Source organism: Homalodisca vitripennis, chromosome 6 (genome assembly GCF_021130785.1).
Source record: "Homalodisca vitripennis isolate AUS2020 chromosome 6, UT_GWSS_2.1, whole genome shotgun sequence".
Classification (NCBI taxonomy): Eukaryota; Metazoa; Arthropoda; class Insecta; order Hemiptera; family Cicadellidae; genus Homalodisca; species Homalodisca vitripennis.
Window position 1 is genome coordinate 125,455,258 of NC_060212.1, and position 19,644 is coordinate 125,474,901.

The 19,644-nt window shown below is 33.3% G+C and overlaps 1 protein-coding gene across 1 annotated transcript; it reads right to left on the reverse strand.

Annotated features, from left to right (window-relative positions):
- Window positions 1-970: 970 nt before the first annotated feature.
- LOC124365551 lies at window positions 971-15,783 on the reverse strand. The gene is made up of 8 exons (XM_046821543.1): window positions 15,594-15,783; window positions 14,436-14,489; window positions 10,262-10,555; window positions 8,202-8,279; window positions 7,447-7,788; window positions 6,131-6,261; window positions 1,418-2,227; window positions 971-1,168 (listed from the first exon to the last, which is right to left on the reverse strand). Exons 1-8 carry the CDS (start codon window positions 15,757-15,759, stop codon window positions 971-973), a joined length of 2,073 nt encoding a protein of 690 aa, XP_046677499.1. The 5' UTR covers window positions 15,760-15,783.
- Between the last annotated feature and the right edge of the window lie 3,861 nt (window positions 15,784-19,644).

Consider the following 19,644-nt stretch of genomic DNA (forward strand, 5'->3'; position numbering starts at 1 on the left):
GATTTTGAATTGAGAAAATTTAGTAAAGTTTCAAAACTTTTCAAAAAAGTTTTCGTTACATCCATTTGGGGATTTATATAAGCCAATCACTATAATTTTGTCCGCGGAATTTGTATCAATTTTAATTCCCCCCACCTCAAAGTCTAGATCACAGCAGTAATCCATCCTAAATGGGTTGAATTTCAGATCGTGATTTGACAAAAAATTGCCACAACACACCACCTCCTTTAAAATTTGTTCGGTGAAAAAATTGTAGCCAATTCATAATTGTCAATTCTGAACATAGAAACGGTCTCAGCCGTGAAGCCATGTTCAGAAACAACAAATATGTCGGGGTGCAGCTCTTCTGCCATTAGCATTAGCTCATCAACTTTATTGGTGGCAGACTGCGCATTTTGATGCACGACGGAAACTGCACGAGTTAAATTTGGAATTTTGTGAATTTGATTTTGTTTTGCTTGTCGTTTTTTTGTCTGGTTTTTCTGAACTTATTGTACCCCAATTCTGTTATTTTTATTTTGTTTTTTGACACTTTAGAGGAAAGCAGTTTTTTTTGCTCCGTTGTGTCTGTGATGGTGCTTGATGGGCCGACTTGTCGCACCGGTGAGCGGCATTTTACTGCTTCCGCAAAGGATTCATACAAGAGTGTGCGGGGCTCAGATGCGGCTGGTAACTGCAAGGCAGTCGATAGTGGTGCAGTTGGAGGCTCAAGGGCTTGATCTGTCTTCCGCCCATTATTTTGAACTCCTCTGGCTGTGACGGGTGGTTGGGACGTCTCTCGAGAAGCGGTAGAGTCCATTTTCCGCAGGCACTCTATTAATTCCTGGGCCAGCAGATGCTTCGTGTTCCTCTTTAGATGCATCCCAAGTTGTGTAAAAGCGCCTCTCCCGATGTTATTGAATTGTAGAACCTCTGCCCCACGATGCCTTTCACACAATTCTTCGATGTAGTTGTTAATCAGCACAGTCTCTTAGTTGATTTTGTGACTGGCTGGCAGATCGTGTCTGTGAGGCAGGGTGGAGACAACAACTCTTGAGGTTCTCAGTTTACTCGTGATGCGGCGCTCGAGATGTCTGTATATATTGTACTGCTGACCCGAAGCAACGTCATTGGTGTCAGCCACGATGACGTAGCAGCCACCGGCCGGGGGTGAATCGTCAGATGTTTGCTTCCATTAACATGGCTCCAGGTTTGCAGACACCTCCAACCATGGTCTCGCAGGTCACCATCCGACGCAAAATACCTGTCAAACCACGTGTATAATAATTGATGAGAAGGTTAGAGAGATTCTTTGCTTATTATTGCCTCTTCTCTTCTTTCTCGGTTCACCACTGTGATGAGCGACTGTAGCGGAGACTTTCGGTGAACATTGTTTGTTCTTGGGGGTTTTCGGAAGTCTTTTTTTATTGTAATGCACCTCCCATAGTTCTTTCTGCTCTCTTTCGCTCGCACTTTTCTTCCCCTCCTCTTTCAAGCATTGAATTTCGGCTTCAAGAACTTCAATGGTGGTCCTCAGGCTGGCCACGAGGTCCCTGATCTCAGCACACCGCTGGTCTCTGCATTCGGAGGGCAGGTCGCACTGCACGCCGCAGTCGGCCGCGGAGGCGCGAGAAGGCGAATCGCACTGCACACCGCAGTCAGCCGCGGAGGCGCGAGAAGGCGAATCGCACTGCACGCCGCAGTCAGCCGCGGAGGCACGCCGCATCGTGCTTGCTACGAAGACCTGGTCAGTAAACTGCATCAATCGAGTATCTGACTCAATTGAGTGGTCTAGTACATGTTTATAACGTTCATTGAGTTGCTGTATACTGTCTTTTAACATGCTATTTTCGGCAAGCAGGTCGGCCACTCTTTTCACTGTTGTCCAATCCTCGGAATCAGCTAGTGGAGTTGAAGTACCGACTCGCGGACACGGGTGTGACACACGGCAGGAGGCGTCATCGGGGACAACCTGTGTCGGCGCGCAAGCGATAGATGTGGGTGACCCAACATCATTCACCGGCGGTGATGGTGACACATTGGATTGACCAAACGATGTTGAAGCCCCTGATGAGAGCCTAGATCCGACTGTAGCACACTTAGATAGAGAAACAGCCAAAGTTCTCATGGTAACAGGGTGGGGACCATGGTGTTTACCGCTAGATGATACAATTAGCGTTGCATGAGCATCAGTCCTCACCGTAGCTCCACACTTTCCCCCCAGGCATCGCCAAGCTCTGTCACCATTCTTCAGACAATGGCTCTCTCTGAATTTGTATTTATTGTACAAGATGGGTGGTTTACCATTCTTTGATTGATCAACTAATAGTGTCATAGTTTTAAATAAACAATTAAAATCTACAGTTGACAGGTACAAAGCAATAAAATTTTAAAATATATATACAAGTTGCAGAATTAAAAAGATTTAAAATTAATATAAATATTATAAATAGTGATTTTGATTATAATAATTAATAAATAAGTGTCATAATGTCAATTAAACAAATGAAAATCTACATTTGACAGGTACAAAAGCAATAAAAGTAATAATATACTATATATAATATATATATATATATATATATATATATATATATATATATATATAAGTTGCAGAGTTAAAAAGGTTCAAAGTTAGATAAATATAATATAATATAATAAATAGTGATTTTGATTATAATAATTAATAAATAAATGACAAAACTTTCTACAAAACAGAACAGTAACAGATAAAATAACTTAATAACAAAATAACAAACAACAAAGAACAATATTAAATAGTTTACAATTTTAAATAAAAGAATTTGTCACACAAAAATAGTAATTCTCCATTGCAAAAATATACTCCGGCAGAGAGTTACCGAACCTATTAACCTCGACGTGAGAGCATCAAGCGCTATCGTTTCTGCCACTACGTTAGTTATAGATAGTAGTTAATTATAGGTCTATAAAGCGCGGCGTCCTTAGTTACGTCAAAAATGTCTTGTTGAGTTGCAAGTCTAACCTTGTTAGTTGGAGGTTAGCTATTCATTTAGTACTCACGAAAAAAGTATTACTTCAGTACATTATTAATGCGTTGAATCAATATGTTCTCTATAAATTAAAACATGCATTTCAAAACTTGTAGCTGGTCAAAAGTTTATAAATCACTTAACCCTTAGCGCTCCTCTGGAATTTGCTGTGTTTGTCCTTACACTCCTATGGCCTGCAATGCAGGCCAGCGCCATTTTCCCTATAAGTCTGATTTTTAGTTCGTGGGCTCATGTCCTTGCGCTCCCGTGGCCTGCAATTGCAGGCCACTGCTACTTTCCACGAACGCTCCCATGGCCTGCATTGCAGGCCAACCTGTCACTCGTTTAAATATAATTTTGTGTAATGATTTGTATTGTACCTATACATTTTTGTGAAAGATTAGTTGATTCAAAACTATATTTTAGACAAATTTCACCCTTGTCAGTGAAAATATATATATATATATATATATATTTTTTGTAAAAAAATATGCAATTTTTAGAACTATATTTTCATGCATATTTTTCTATGGTAGTTATCTATGGATTATTCAACTGTACTGTCATTATCAGTTTCACTTTCACTACTGAAAGTTCCTAATATAAACCTAATATAATCTGACCATAAGTAATTCGTCAGCCAATATAATAAGTCAATATCAGTCACACTACAACATAAAACTTGTAACTGACACAATAAAGTCGTCAGCTACCTTGGTGTATCTAGCTCATCAGGGTCTTCCGGTTTGGTTTATTTATAACCGGCTGATTATAGACAGTGACATCACCTTTTCAACCAAGCACGTTTTGTGTGTGATAAACAAAGACAAACCAGTTCATAACTTCTATATTATGTCAGATATAGTAAAGAATAGTTGTTTTCCACTAACTAAGCTTTCATTTAATTAATTTATTTTCTTTTAGAGAGTAAAATACCTTGTAAACTAATAAAAAAACTATATTTTGCTCATAATGCAAACCTAATTTAAAATGTTAGTTTAAAATTATTTAACCATGAAATAAAATAAATCCAAGAAACACGTTAAAATACCCCCCCCCCCCCCCACCCCCCCCCCCCCCCACCCCCCCCCCCCCCCACCCCCCCCCCCCCCCACCCCCCCCCCCCCCCACCCCCCCCCCCCCCCACCCATGATATTTTTCTATGAAAATTTAATATTTTTTACGTTTTAATGTTATAAAATATTAAGTACACATTGCATAGTCATTAGAATGATGCAGATAACAAAGACACGTTACTTCCATATTTCGCTTCTGAAAAATTAAAAATATCTGATCCTTTGGAAATACTTTATTTGTTGGATTTTTTTAATATTAGAAAACTATTACAAAACACACGTTAATTAGCGCTGAATATTTGCACAAAGGTAGTTAAAACTAGTTCGCTTCGTTTACATTATGATATGATATGGCATTTTTTACAGTGACTCAAGAAACACAGAAGAATGAACACTAACTAGCATGCTTCGACGAGCCATTCTTTCGCAGACCTCAGTCCAAAAATCATCAAGACTTCCGAAATCCAAAACCTATTATTAATTATTATGTTCAAATGTACCTTGAATTTAGTAAGGATTTCCTCCTCATACAAGGAATATGTAGTAAATAAATATATACTGTATCTTCGATCGCAAGAATTCGCAAGGGCCCGAAAGAAACGAATTGTTTTCATAAAATAGCGTTTAGAGAGCTATTTATTTAAGTTCTTGATCGGAGCAACAAGGACCACTCATGTATGGTCTTGGAAATATAATTAATTTTAACTACGTATGCTCCGATACACGCGAACCTGATATAAGAGTCGGTCCCTTAACCTCTTAAACTTAGTCAACCATAAACACCTAAATAATACGAGCTAGATGTATAACTACAAGATATAAAAATATCACAGTGCGTAATAATATTAAATTGCAAGTGCTTTAAACTAAGTAGGTTACGGACTTCTGTTTTAAAACTTGAGTACGAAGCTGCGGTTAACTAGTTATATAAAAAGTTTCTGCTTGAAAATTTTTAAATAAAAGGTACCAATTTTAGTACGTATTCAATTAATATCTTTCAAAGTATCTTCAATTTCTGTTATATCCCTATTTTTAATCAGTTAGGCTATTGTTATATTGCGGCAATTTCTGTCTTCATATGATCTGTGTTGAACAATTAATAATAAGCGGATACCGCAATTTGTGTATAACTGACATCTAATAAAACTTTGGTGTTTGCAGGCATTTCGCTCCTAATTTTAGTGTGCAGCACGTTTCTAGACGTTAGTTAACGGGAATTAGCGACTTATTAGATATTCTTTCTAAGGTTTTAAACAATACAAATGGGACGGTGGCATACATAAAATTTTGTGATAAAAGATGCAAATATAAATGTAAACCAAAGAATAAACAATACAATTAAATATAATAAAGCAATATGTGCTCACTACCAGACTTTGCTGATTTCCCAAGGAGGTATTTTTGTTGTTGTTAGCTTTACATTGCAGCATCACTTTACACCTAGGCAACTCCATGGATGCCCAGGATCGGTACATCACTAACTACAAATGTCGAGATATTCAAGTAAAATGGTGGAATAATAGATCTAATGTACTGCAGAGGGTGGCTGTTTGTGTGGGTGGCACTCCCTTAGTGTTAAAGGCTCTTGCTAACATGAACATGAGGGAATACCTTCCCCTACCTGTTTTTCCTAGATGGGGTTGGAGGGAGTTCCTTCTACTACCCGTTTTTCCTAGATGAGGCTGGAGGGAGTACCTTTCCCTACCCGTTTTGCCTAGATGAGGCTGGATGGAGTACCTTTTCCTACCCGTTTTTCCTAGATGAGGCTGGAGGGAGGACCTTTCCCTATTCGCTTTGACTAGACGAGGGTGGATGAGAGATGGCCCCCCTTTTTTTCCAAGTTGACATTTCTAATATTATCCAACCCGCTATCACTCCTCATAGGAACTCGACAGGAGGCGCTACCTAACCCTAACTTCACCAATCCTATCAGTCCAGAAGCACGCCCAAAGGTCCTTCTAGGATGCTTTGCAATGAATGATGTATCAATGAAAAAAAATTAAAACTTGAATAAATTCAAAAACAATTGATAACCTTAATATTTATTTCTTGCTACGAACTTACAATATGAGGAAATTCACGTATGGTAGTCGCCTTGATGTGGACTGGGCGGCCTGAAGCTCTGTTGATACCGTGATTCAAGAAACAAGTGTTTTCGGTGCCTTTGCAGACATATCGGTTGTATACTTCACACACTAAACAGAAAAGTTGCTTACAGTAACGATGGAAAATCTCCGTTGAAAATAAGTAATTATAAACAAAAGGTATTTTGTAAAACACAAACTTGCATTAAACTGTTAAATTCAATATTTCAACAAGGGAGTCCACCATCGGTAATGGAGGTAACAAATGTCCATGGTTTAATAGGGCAGGAAATATTTCTTCAAGTAATGCTTAAAATTGTCATTCACCTTAACATTTTTACTTCATAAATTTCCAAATATGAACGCAATTTAATAGTACATTTCTCGATCGATAAACTATTTACGCTGGTTTTAGTGGACTACTAAATTCACTAAATATACAACTCAATCACTAAACTAATAAGTTGAGGCACTTAGGGTGACGTAGATAAAATAGGGTAATGAATAGTAATAAATATCACATTTTTATAATGGATAATTCTGTTCTGAAACACTCACATATTTCTATACTTCTTAATCCTTCTTCTCTTCAAATCTTTTAAAATGTCATTTATGACTGCACATATATATTTCATGTCAAGGAAATATCATGTTTATAGTGCTAGTTATTGTTCTTTCGACCCGTTTTGTATTACGTGTGCTATATTAATGTTGTTTTGTTTCAGCGTTTTTATTTATGTTCAAAAAGTGTTTTGTATTTACAATAATTGTAATATTATGCATATATTTTAAAATATGGCAGCTTGAGTGTTTTGGTTAACGGGTTGCCATTAACAGGCTGTGAAATTTGCGAATTAGCTAATTTGGTACACAGTCAGACCTGGATGGCGAGTTGACATATAGAAATAATCTATTTCCTTTCAGAGGTGACCGTAGACTTAACAATTGTTGAAATAGAATAACAGCATTATTTAACAAACAATTAGAACAATCTGGAAACACACTTAGCCACATGACGGTTGTGAATGAACCTGGGATGATTGCGTCATTTAAAACCGTCACTATGAAGAACAATGCATAATTCGACACTTCACTTGGCCTTATAATGTTTCTGGTAATTTATGTAGGAGATATACTAAAAGATCACATTTTAAAAGAAGATGAATGGAAAAGTATGATATTTCTAATCTAAGGCTAACTTAAAGGCTAAATTATAATAAGTTTTTTTTAATATCTATATGTAATAACGAACAATAAGTGAAAGTTAAGTGTATACACTAAGTAATATTTACTAACTGAAGTTGCTGCGTACTCCAGGAGCGTACCGCAGGAACCACGGCAGTTGTGGGAACCGCCAGTCGAACAACTGTTGACTGAAGTACCCTGCCTGAGCATTGGCAGGGTGGCAACACCGGGTCTTGGCTCTCTGCCCTGCACTTGACCCCTTGTGCAGCCTGCTCTGGCAGAAACTGTCCCAGGCGGGGTTAGGTCTGAAGTCCCCGGACGTGGAAATCGTGCATAGCCGTGGATCCATGCAGAAGAACACCAATAACAGTTTTTCGAAAGGTCGCGTATAGTTTACGTAGAAAGGTTTATTTGAGTATATATGCCTTTTTACTGAGAGACCGCATACAAGCTCTAAAAACATGAAATTGATAAAACATTGTGTTGGTTTCCATGATTATCTTACACCTAATCCTCTTTGCAAAGTCTAATGTTAAATCACAAAATTTACATTTTAAATATGTAATTAGGTCTGAAAAATGTTAGAGTTTCTATCCTGCGTCTTAAAATTTGTAACTCATGGCTGGCATACTAAAAGCTACAAATTCTCTTCACATAGGACATTATCTACAATTTTCACTGAAATGGTTTAAACTTTACGACCGATCAAAATCTTAATGTTGATTCGGATGAAACTTTCGTTGGTTGCAAATTTATTTCACAACTACATAGCATAAACATGTATCTAAAACTGCGAATTTCTGTATCCTCTTTATCATGATACATTTTATTTTTGTTTTATTCAAGTCAAGGTTTATTATACTCACCCTGAGATAATTCCATTTGAAATTGTCTGTTTTTCAACTTCTGGGTATCTAAAGCAGACTGTACAGGTCTATCTTCAACTGATAAAAAAATATCATCATGTTAGTATGGCTAATACATTAAAAATGATACAGGAATATCTGAATGTATTTTTTTAATATGTTTTCTAGCTAGCTTTAAACCTTATAAATAAATATTTAAAATATAATTTATAAAGTAATTCTGGGTGAGATGCCCCAGTTGACGTAGTTCTGGTGTATCATTCTAGATGATACTAGGAGCACCAGGACCCTGTCGGTTGGACATTAGACGCTAGATTGTGAAAGTATGTTTAATTTAAGATTAAATATTTGGCTATTAAAACTAATTTTCAAATAAGTACTGTGTTTCATTTTTTTTAAAATACAATTCATTATGTTTAAGACTGGTACTTAGTACTATTGGTTCATCATCTGTTTATCTGTAGTGAATGGTCTTCTTGGCCGCTTTGTTGATTGACCATCTGCTGGGGCATCCCTCCCATGTCAAAATGATAGACGCCCCATACGAATTTGGGACAGATGCCCCTTACAAAACTGTAAGGGGGTGATTTCCATGTATTTGAAATCTCTATATAAATTTAGAAACTTAGGAAGAAAGTCAATAATATATCGATTATTTTCTCCTTTCAAAAATAATACTAAAAATTATTTTCCAAAAGTAATTTCTACAAAGGAGACATCTCTCTCACAGAGGCGAGATGTCTCACACGGACAAGCGGAAGGGATGGCCAATTGCAGTATCGTACAAAACTTAATATTTTTAACACATTTTTTTATTGATTGTCTTATGCTTTCATTAATTTCCAACAAATTTTATGCTATTTACTAAGTTCTAGGACTCTCTTAAAGTCCTGTTGATTTTTAAGACTAAATTCCTTAGCTGGGGCATCAATCCCGGACTTGCCCTTGTACATTTTCTTAATGATATCAGCTTAGATGCATAGAATGTAATTTATAAAAAATTAATGTTTATATTTTATATATATATATTCGACTTGAAATTACAGATTAGACGAAATTCAGGTAAAATAGTTTTACTATAAAACATAAATAAAATATAAAGCAAACTATCTGAATAAACCATTAATAAAAAAGTAAGAATGTAAGTATACAAAATTTTACTCATGGTCAAAAGGCAGAGCTTTCATTTTAATATGAGAAGATGTCTCAAACATTATTGTATTCAGAAAATCACTGTTTGAAAATATAATAGAACATTTTTTTAAAGATTGCTCTTAACAACTGTATAATAAGTAAATATCTGCTATTATTAAAACAATTCACGTTACAGTTTTATCGAAATATTATTAAACATAAAATATATCAATTTTCATAAATATATATTTATACAAATGGTGTTTGAAAAAGAACTCCATAGTTTTAATGTGTCCTAAGATCTGTACAAAGTAACCTACACTACTCTAGTCTGTAGTGTTTAATTCATCAACTCTCTAAGTAATCCTCCCCTGTAGTTGGAAAGTCTGCTTTCCCTTGAGACGGTAGTGTCACCGGTGCTAATTCCCCTCTTTGTTCACACAGGCCTACAAGCAGTGCAGTGCAGTGCAACAAAGGAACAATTTTACTCCGCATCAGAAAGCGCAGTATGCTATTTGGCTACTGTAAACTGAGTCAGTTATAACAGTGGTGCTGTAACAACTGCAGCAAAAGCAACCCTTCTTTGGCTAAATTCTTTCAAAGAAACGAGTAGCGTTTTAAAAATAAAATTGGCAGGTTGAAGCACATATGGATGCCAAAATGAAGTCTACTAAGTTCGAAAAAAGTTAAGCAATCTCTTTTATAATATTGTACTCATTGACATAATTTTCCGATATAATCCCCATTAAACATATACCTAATATTAAGAAGTTATTTTTGAAACGCCCTTATAAAATATAAAAATAATAGTGTGAAATAAATACATAAACCTAAACCTTAATGTTAAGATAGGTGTATCTAGCAACTAAATAAAAAGCATCTTTTTAAAAACTTATTTCATACTCAGTTCTTGAGAAATCACGTACGCATTCTGTTCCAGTTAAGATGTGACATAATCACTCCATCGTAGAAGTGAAAATCAGACGGTTCGTAGTCCCAGAATCTTTCTTCATCCTTGAAATTGGCGGAGAAGGATGTCGTCTTGTGGGCGAGGCAACAGACGCCGAAGTTGATGCCATATATGTCTTGACATGGCAGATAAGCGGCGGAGAGTCCAAAATGAAGTCGGTATTCTGGTAAGCAGGAGTTGGTGCATATCGCGTGAGCGTACTTAACCAACCCTTCGCCAACATCATCCTCCAAGAGGCCACAATCCCTGGCTTTAATAAAGAGACATCAATCCTATATCTAGCATGATCTATACATAAATTTATTGTAAACGGGTATATGATTACTCATAGTCGTATCTTTGGATGTACTGTTAAAGGAATACGCAACCAATTGAGGCACGGAAAAATGATTACTCGTATTGTACTATATGACGGGTAGCTGCTATAGTACGAGACATCAGTGCAAGCGCGGTGTTTCCAGCTGTAACTAATGGTGCAATAATCGATTGAATTCAACAATCAAGCAGCCGCTACTACTAAATCTGAATTCTAATCTAAATTCTTAAATCCTTTACCTTAGGATTAGAATAATTAGAATAATTGGAGGCCGAATAACAAAATAAGCGTAAACAACCAAAGCGAAACAAAACTTCATCCTATCGCCTCATACTGAGAATCAGCCGGTATGACAATATGGTACGCAGTATGGCTGTTGGGGGGGGGGGGTTACAGTAACTGTCCAAACGTTCAGGCTTGCAATGATGCGTATTGTGCTACAGTAAATATATAAACGGTAACAGTTCAAGTTACCTGGTGCAGTTTTAGTACCGGACTGCAGAATTAACTGAAATGATCCCCCGGACAATAATACAATGAACCCCAAAATAGCTTTAGTACAATTGAGAAATATCTTGGGAAAGTTTTACGGTAAATAAATATTTCACACTTAGGTAGGCCCAACTCGTTGTAAGTATTAGCTTGAGATGCTTCAAAGATCACGTAAGAGAAATTCATTCCCTTCTTCTTTGATTAAATACTAAGAGAGTTTCCACTAGGACAGGGCATGCTCTGTTAGTTTCTTTTGTCGTGCTTAGTATCAAACAAATACATGCATACGTAAAACCGTGTATAGTTGATATTTTAATATATGAAATTAAATTTCAAAATGTAACTGCTTCGTATGTTTGTCATAACAGTGTTCAGATCAATAGAATCCTCAAGGTCAAACTTGAATCGAGTCGTATGATTTTATATAAACATATGGCACTGATGACCTTGAAGCTTCTATTAATCTTAACACTACTTTATTACACTACAGTTATTAAAAATATATAAATATTGTTTCTATACACTATATAATAAAGAATAATCTTAACAATTCCTTATGTTATAAATCCAACAGTTTGTGCAGAGTAATGTTTGGATGTTTTAATGATTTCATGTTTGGGTATTTTAGGTTTGATACTCAACTAAGTAATACATAGAGAACAAATTTAGGTAATTTTGTCATGTTTATTTTTACTGTTTGAGAATGCACATAATCATATTTTTGTTTTGAATTAGTACTTATCTTAAAACGGTATTTTCAAACTTTATGAATAAAATATAATTCATCGTTGATTGCAGAAAATAATTGTGAAATCAGTTTTACTATTTTAGGCAGCAAAAATGTCTAACCAATTAGTATATTTTGTGTACTCAAAACTTTTGATAATATAAGACATTGCATTTATTGAGGCTCAGGGAACAAAAATTGGTGACCGAAAACTAATATGATTCGCCGAACCATTCCCTGGTTGACTGCAATTTGAGGAAACAAACGAGCGCAGCAAGCCCGTTACTAATGGAATCAAAAAGCAATGCACCAAAAATAAATAGAGATTTTTATGGCAGAAACTCATGAGAGGGCAGTGGGTCTATTTTTTACATATTACATTGATTATCTGTATTTCAATCTGTATAATACCTAGACTAGACTAACGAAATTGTATGGTGTATAGAACAGATATTATAAATAAAAGGCATGAAGAGTATTGTATCAGGTTTACATGTACCTTTAATGAAATAATACTAATGGCACTAGCAAAGATAAAGAACTATATTGATATGTGTATATTTATAGAAAGAAAAAGAAAATTATTGAAAGAAATTCTAGAACAACTCTCTATCAAACTAAATGCAAAGAACCTGAAAAATGGATATCTGTGTCTTACAACAATTTAACTACAGAAATTGCTAAAAGTTTTAAAACACATGCCAGTATTAATGTATCCACAAATTCCAAAATAAAACTAAAAAACATATTAGGAAATCCAAAGAATAATATAGATGATGATGAAAAATCTGGAATATATCAAATTAATTGTGACAACTGTAATTTAAAATATATTGGCCAAACAAAAACGAAAATAAAAAAGAGAGTAAAGGAACATAAAGCATGTCTGAAGTGTCAACAAGAGGAAAGATCGGCCATGGCGAAACATGCACTTCATACTGGACACTGCTTTTCACAAGTCAAATTATTAAAAGAAGTCAAAAACAACAAATTCCTTGATGCTTACGAAACTATTTTTATACCAAATTTATCTAGTAAATAATGAGCCTGGACCTCTACAAAATTCACCGTTACTGCCTTTAATCTAAAGAAATATAAATTTTTACATATACAGTAGACATACTTCCTGGCCTTTAAAATCTTATCTCTTTGTATTTTTCAAGACATATGTTTTTATTTAAGTCTAAATTGTTTGTATTATTACTTTACTTTTATTTCAGTTATGTGGGTCTGACGATGTGTTCTTTGAGCACGAAAGGCCTCACAAAATAAAACTTTTTCATTTTATTGGAGTGTTTGATCATATATTAAGCATTTAGAATTTCCAATAAGAAGACGCTGGTAAAATGTAAGTAACAGAATGTTGGAATTAAGCAATATTTAGAGAACACTAAAGACGCGTTACATTGTGCAGTAAATTTACACCTTTATTGCAAGTTATAAAACACTAAAGTAGGCTTCTAAGCCTTTCTCATGAAGCCTCTAGAGATCCACCAAACTATTTGATGAATCCTTTCCCTAGTGGTTCAACTCCACACTCTGAGATAACCAATCCTATTATTGCAAATTTCTTAAGAGTTTTCTAGCTACTTTTCTACTATTTTTCAAAACGTTCTTGGATTTATACGTACTAAATACTTTGTTTTCTTAAATACTCATTTCTTGTACTATCATTTTCAAAATTTAGAAACGAATAATAGAGAATTATATAAAATATCAGAAACCAAACAATACAGATTTAGGACGTCAGTAACAAAATAAAGGAGCTAAATAGTACATAATATTAAGAAAGACATAAAAAACTAAAGAAATTAAAAGCTGATAATATAAAATTTCTGTCAAATTGTATCTATACAAAAAGGTAATGATGTAATAGAAAGAGAATGAGGCCTTGTCTGGAACAAAATCTTGATTGCAAAACATCCACTAGTAATGTAGAAGGATTATAATTATGTTTTATTAAACTTACCGTCAAACAGAAAGACGCTTCGTAAATCAAATTAAATCATAACGTTAGAGATACATATGTTGTTTGTTTTAACCTGTTTAACTAAATAAAAAAATATTTCCGGGTATTTCTTAATCACTACTCATATTGACATCTTCATTCTTTTTTGGGGATAAATTCTTTCATATTTAATTCAAAACCTTTTTAAAGTGAAAGCAGTTGGACATAAATTAGCATATTAAAAATAGTAGTACTTTCTTAATAAATCGAAGCAAAATAAAACCATGAATTATTTTAAAATAAATTTGTAATGGCGAAATATACGATAGTAATTGAAAGGATAAATAATGCATTGAACATAAGATGAATAAAAAACCCCTATTTATTTTGTGTATCGAACCATATGATATTGATATTTCGTTTATGATACCTAATTGATATAAAGATACTTTGGGGATATTTACGTACAAGCTATAGGAGGATATTCCACTTTTAAATCTTTGGACTGAATACAGCTATCTACAGTGAGACCGAAATATTAAAAAATGTAGTTCATTAAGCAATGTTTGACGCGATGTGACCCGGTAAACTTTGATGTTAGTTACCATAGTAGCCATGTAGAACAAAAAAAAAACATTGCTACTTACTATACGACAGTAGTTTCCTGAAAATTGTCTCTTTAAATGTCTCAACCGGTTTGCCTGTAACACAACGTACAATAATTTTAAACTACAAAGTCATGTATCTTATTTTAAGTTATGGTTTTAAATGACTATACTTAATAGGAATGGCAATTCAAAAGAAATATTTAACTGATTAAGTTGGCAATATGAGTAGATATGAATATGAGGTTCCTAGCGCACTTTTGGAGCCGACCGAAAATCAATGGAAAATCTTGTTTAAGGTACCGAACACGAATTGACATGCAAAATTACGTTAAGTAGAACATAAAACACAACATTCACGTTCATGTTACGTTCGTGTTATCAAATTTTACGTTCAGAACGTAACATAAAACGCAAAAATCACGTTAATGTTATGTTCGTGTTGTCAAATTTTACGTTCAGAACGTAACATGAACGTGAATGTTGTGTTTTATGTTCTACTTAACGTAATTTTGCATGTCAATTCGTGTTCGGTACCTTAAACAAGATTTTCCATTGATTTTCGGTCGGCTCCAAAAGTGCGCTAGGAACCTCATATTCATATCTACTAATATGTATATACTGTGCAAAATTATTTGTTTTTATTAGCTACCTTAGGTAACCTTGATTATTTTAAATTGTTACGGGTTTGCAAAAGGTATGGTATCAAATTATCAGTTTTTCTTTGTTATTTTGGTCTTTTGTATTCTTCTGGACCTTTTGACGTCCCTCCCATGTTTTTCTTATAATTTAAAATTTTCAAAAATGTTAAGGGCATACACAGGAAAAAAATAGGGCTTATGGTTCCTGTTATATGTTTTGATAGTTTCAACACTGCAAAAATAATTAAGGAAAGTACATCCACAAATATTCTCTTCCTGAAGTGGTACTAAATGAGATGAAATCCATTTTTAAAGATATGAGCAACAAGACTCTTATGATTAGGTGTAATTTAAGATAAACTAAAAAAACTAAATTTAAATCAATTTAGTTTATTGTCATCATCGAACCATAGCAGTGAATTTAAAGAAGTAAAACAATTTAGTTATAATACTGGCCATGTAAGTATTATAAATGGCACATCCAATCTGTAACTAATATACAGTATAAGTGGCTTTAGGTTAGGTAATGTAACATTATTATTACAAAAAACTTATTTACCTTTATCAATTGAATTAGCTATATTCCATTGATTATAGAAACCGACTGCACTGTAAGGAATATCAGTGGAAATATATCCAGGTGATCTATAAGCACCAAAGTCTGGGGTAACGATAACCCAAAGTACTGTGAACAAGCAGACGTATACAACTGAAAACAAAAGCATATTTCGTGATTATAACATAAAAATAAAGTTTTCCTACATATTATATTTATATTTTTGCACAGCCTATTTAGTGTTTTGTGTACTTAAAACATTAACTTTAAATTACTATTATCATTAATGATAGTGCGGAAAGAATGTATGCTATAATATAAATAAGTTAAATCGGGTAGAAAATCTGTTTTAATATGTAATCAGTCACATCAAAACTACAATACAACTAAACAGCTATAATTTTTATCAACCTGTGCATAATTTAATAGGTTTATATTAGGCGTAGAAAGTGAATTACATCGAACAATGATTGCGCTTAAATATGACAGCAATAGAAAACAATTTGATGTAGAGATATTTTTGTGCTTCTACTACTAAACTTATTAAAAATGAACATAGCTGGGTTAAAATTGTTGCTTTTTATATACATATATTAATTTTTAGAGCCATTAAATATCATATTTGTTTCGGTACAAGACAATACCATTATTTTTAATCATTTAAATTTAATAAATAAAAATTGGAAAATTCAAGTCATACACATTTGTACATATTGGTCTACACCACAACTATTGCACAAGATGTAATATATAAATTTATGATTAGTTCTCAACATCAATCTTACAAATGCTTATCTGTGGAGATCTACCAAAATACCACCAGGGTTTTATTTTGTTCGTTTAAATGTTATGTACTTACATTGGAAGAGTCCACGATATATAACCGTAGTTTTTAAAACACAATAATTGGAAGTAAATACTTCTTCATATTATTACTAAGCAGTAAACAACATATACTCGTCGCGTTTTTTTTAAGTAACAAGAAGAGGATCATATTTTGAGTTTTACTTTATCATATTTTTAAGGTCTACTTTATTAATATACATACGTACGTACGTATTATTGCAATAATAAAGTGCAAGAACAGACTTCCAAATATTTATCTTAGATATTAGTTTTCAAACTCTTGAACAATATAGTCGGTACGTAATATTGTCTGGTATTAGAAACACACTACCTCAAAGTTTGTCGTAAATGTTTGCTATGGAGTAATAACTGAATCATACATATGTAGCTTGTAAAAATACAAGGGCTCGATCTCACCACTGGTCGTACATTTTATTTTAATATCTACATAAACGATATACTATGTTTTTATGTAACAGGTGCAAATACAGAATATCAAAGTTTAACGTAAATTTTTATTTATGGAGTACCAACCAAACTGTACACGTATAACTTGTAAATATACAAGCATACTACTGTATCTCGCCATTTGTCGCAAATTTCTTTTCAATATCTACTTAAACAATATAGTCTGCATGTATTTTAGTGTAACAGGGGCAAATACAGTATATCAAATTTTGACGTAAACGTTGGATTTACGGATTACCAACTAAACTATACACATGTAGCATGTAAAACTACGAGGATCAGATATCACCATTTGTTGCAAATGTTATTTCAATGTCTACCTGAACGATATCGGCCACATGTAGTTTTGTAATAAACGCAAAAACATAAAATCATACTTTCCTGTTAATGCTTATTTATAGAGAAATAACTGAACTATACACGTATAGATTGTAAGAAATATAGGAATCTAATCTCATTATGTGACATAATGTTTCATTTATAAGCCCCACCTGAATGATATCTGCTGTAGTAAGTGAAAAAAGGCACAATGTCAAACATAATTTAAATTTTATTTATATATCTATAACTGAATTATATATGTGTAACCTTTAATAAATACTGAAATTCAAAATCATTATTGCCATAATGAGGTATATTACATTTTAACTCTACCTAAACGATATAGGTCACATTTATTATGAACTTAATGTAATAACAGGAATGCAGTAGCCTAATTAACTATGTTAATAATCATATCTGAAATATATACATGCTGTTTATATTGAATTTAAGAGCACGGACTTATTACTAAATTGGAAATGCCTACTCAATGAACAACTGTTTACGTCAGTTATGTATGTTTGTAATAATTGAATGAATTTATCCTCAACATGGTTTTTATAGATTTGTTTATGGAGCAATGTGCATACAAAATTATTAATTATTAATATTTGAAAATTATAAAATACAAACAGTAAACCCCGATTTCGCACTTTATATTAAAAAAATAAAAACGTAGTTTTCTTAGTGAAAGCATTTGTGATGTAATGTATATTTGATATTTTTCAAACAAAAGTAGACAATTATCTGATAACTATTACTTTTATTACAAATGGTTAAGAGATTCTAATCTTAAACCACATCTTTATGCGTTCTTGTATCAGGTTTTGAGTGTCTAGGACCATTTATGGATTTAATCTATTACATTTCTCAAGACAAACGTGAATTTTCCTGCCCTGATGTTCCCGTTAAGAAAATAAAATAATGATGTTCATATAATATAAAGGTCTGGAGGTCTCGGTCAAAAAACTTAAACCTAAGGCCGTTAAAGTTTACCTCTGGTTTTGATTTTGACGGCTTTAAGGTCGATTTTTCCTTTTTTAAACATATATAGATCACGGATACTAATTATAATTAAAAAGCATCTACTTTTACTTGCTTTCTTTATTTTTACTTTGATTGAGAAAGTTTCCGGTACAACGGGAGGAGTAGAAATCTTTGGAACAATGTTAATGCAAAATATTAATATTATTTTTTTTGTAATAAGATTAAGTTATAACTAAATAAAATCAAATTAATCTTTATTTTCAAATATACAATAATTACAATTTCAAGCTCACTATTATGAAAATACCACCAAATGGGCCAAGGCCTGTGGGTCACGGTGAGCTCTTATTTAATACAATTTTAATAGAACAGACTTCTTTTATAAATCCATACAATAAGCAAAATTCAGCTCACGCAATCAGTCCCACAAAATAAAATAAAAGTTACGAAAAAAATAAAAATTAATATCCAAGCAAGCAGTTGAACATGTTGTATATGATGACACGACGGCAAAGCAACTGAAACTACTACTATAATCATTGTAGTACCACTCGTATTTTCATTGTTGTTACTGTGGTATTCGCTCTTTGAGGCCAACACCACATTATTCTGTTTTATTCAACCCACAGTAAAAATGCAATACAGACTTTCAATACATGAGATGGTTTAAATTCGTCACTGGTGAAATCAGGTTTTCAAATTAAATAGTACCTAGTCTTCACAATTTGAATTACTACTGATAATGAGTTGTATTTACAATTTTATATAAAAATCTAACGTTTTGTTTGTGTGTGTGTGTTTTTTTATTGAATCGCCTAAAACTACTGGACTGATTGTTCCAAAAGCTTAACATAACCATTTTCAGGGTACCTTGTTAACATATATCCCCATTCTTATTTCTAAACTCCCCCTGGGTTACACTTGAAAACTCTCTAAAATAACTAAAACCTCAATAACAAATGCACAAAAACAAACAAATAGTAATAACTGAAATGCCCTTTAAAATGCAATCAACTGTTTTGTATAAACATTATTTTATGAGAGCGCAATCGCATTTATTATCCATTTAAATATTATCATAAGCGTGTTTACATTTTCTGTTTTGAATGTACAGAGTACATACGTTTCGAAACTTTTTATTCACATGTTTTCTGGAATCACCGATGACCTCATAATTTAACCATATAAGAATATTATAAGTTTTAGTAAAAATATACTTTTAACTGTACGTATTAGTAATTATTAAGTATGCAGTGCCTGTTTCATTACTATAATGCAGATATAAAATCCTAATTTTTTTAATATAAAAAATTAATGACTGTTATAAAACTTATCATAGTATTCTTTTGACAAAAAGACACTTTTTAGACCTATGCATGTAGACATTATACACTTCCCTGATCGATGATACGAGGCAAAACCTACTACAGAA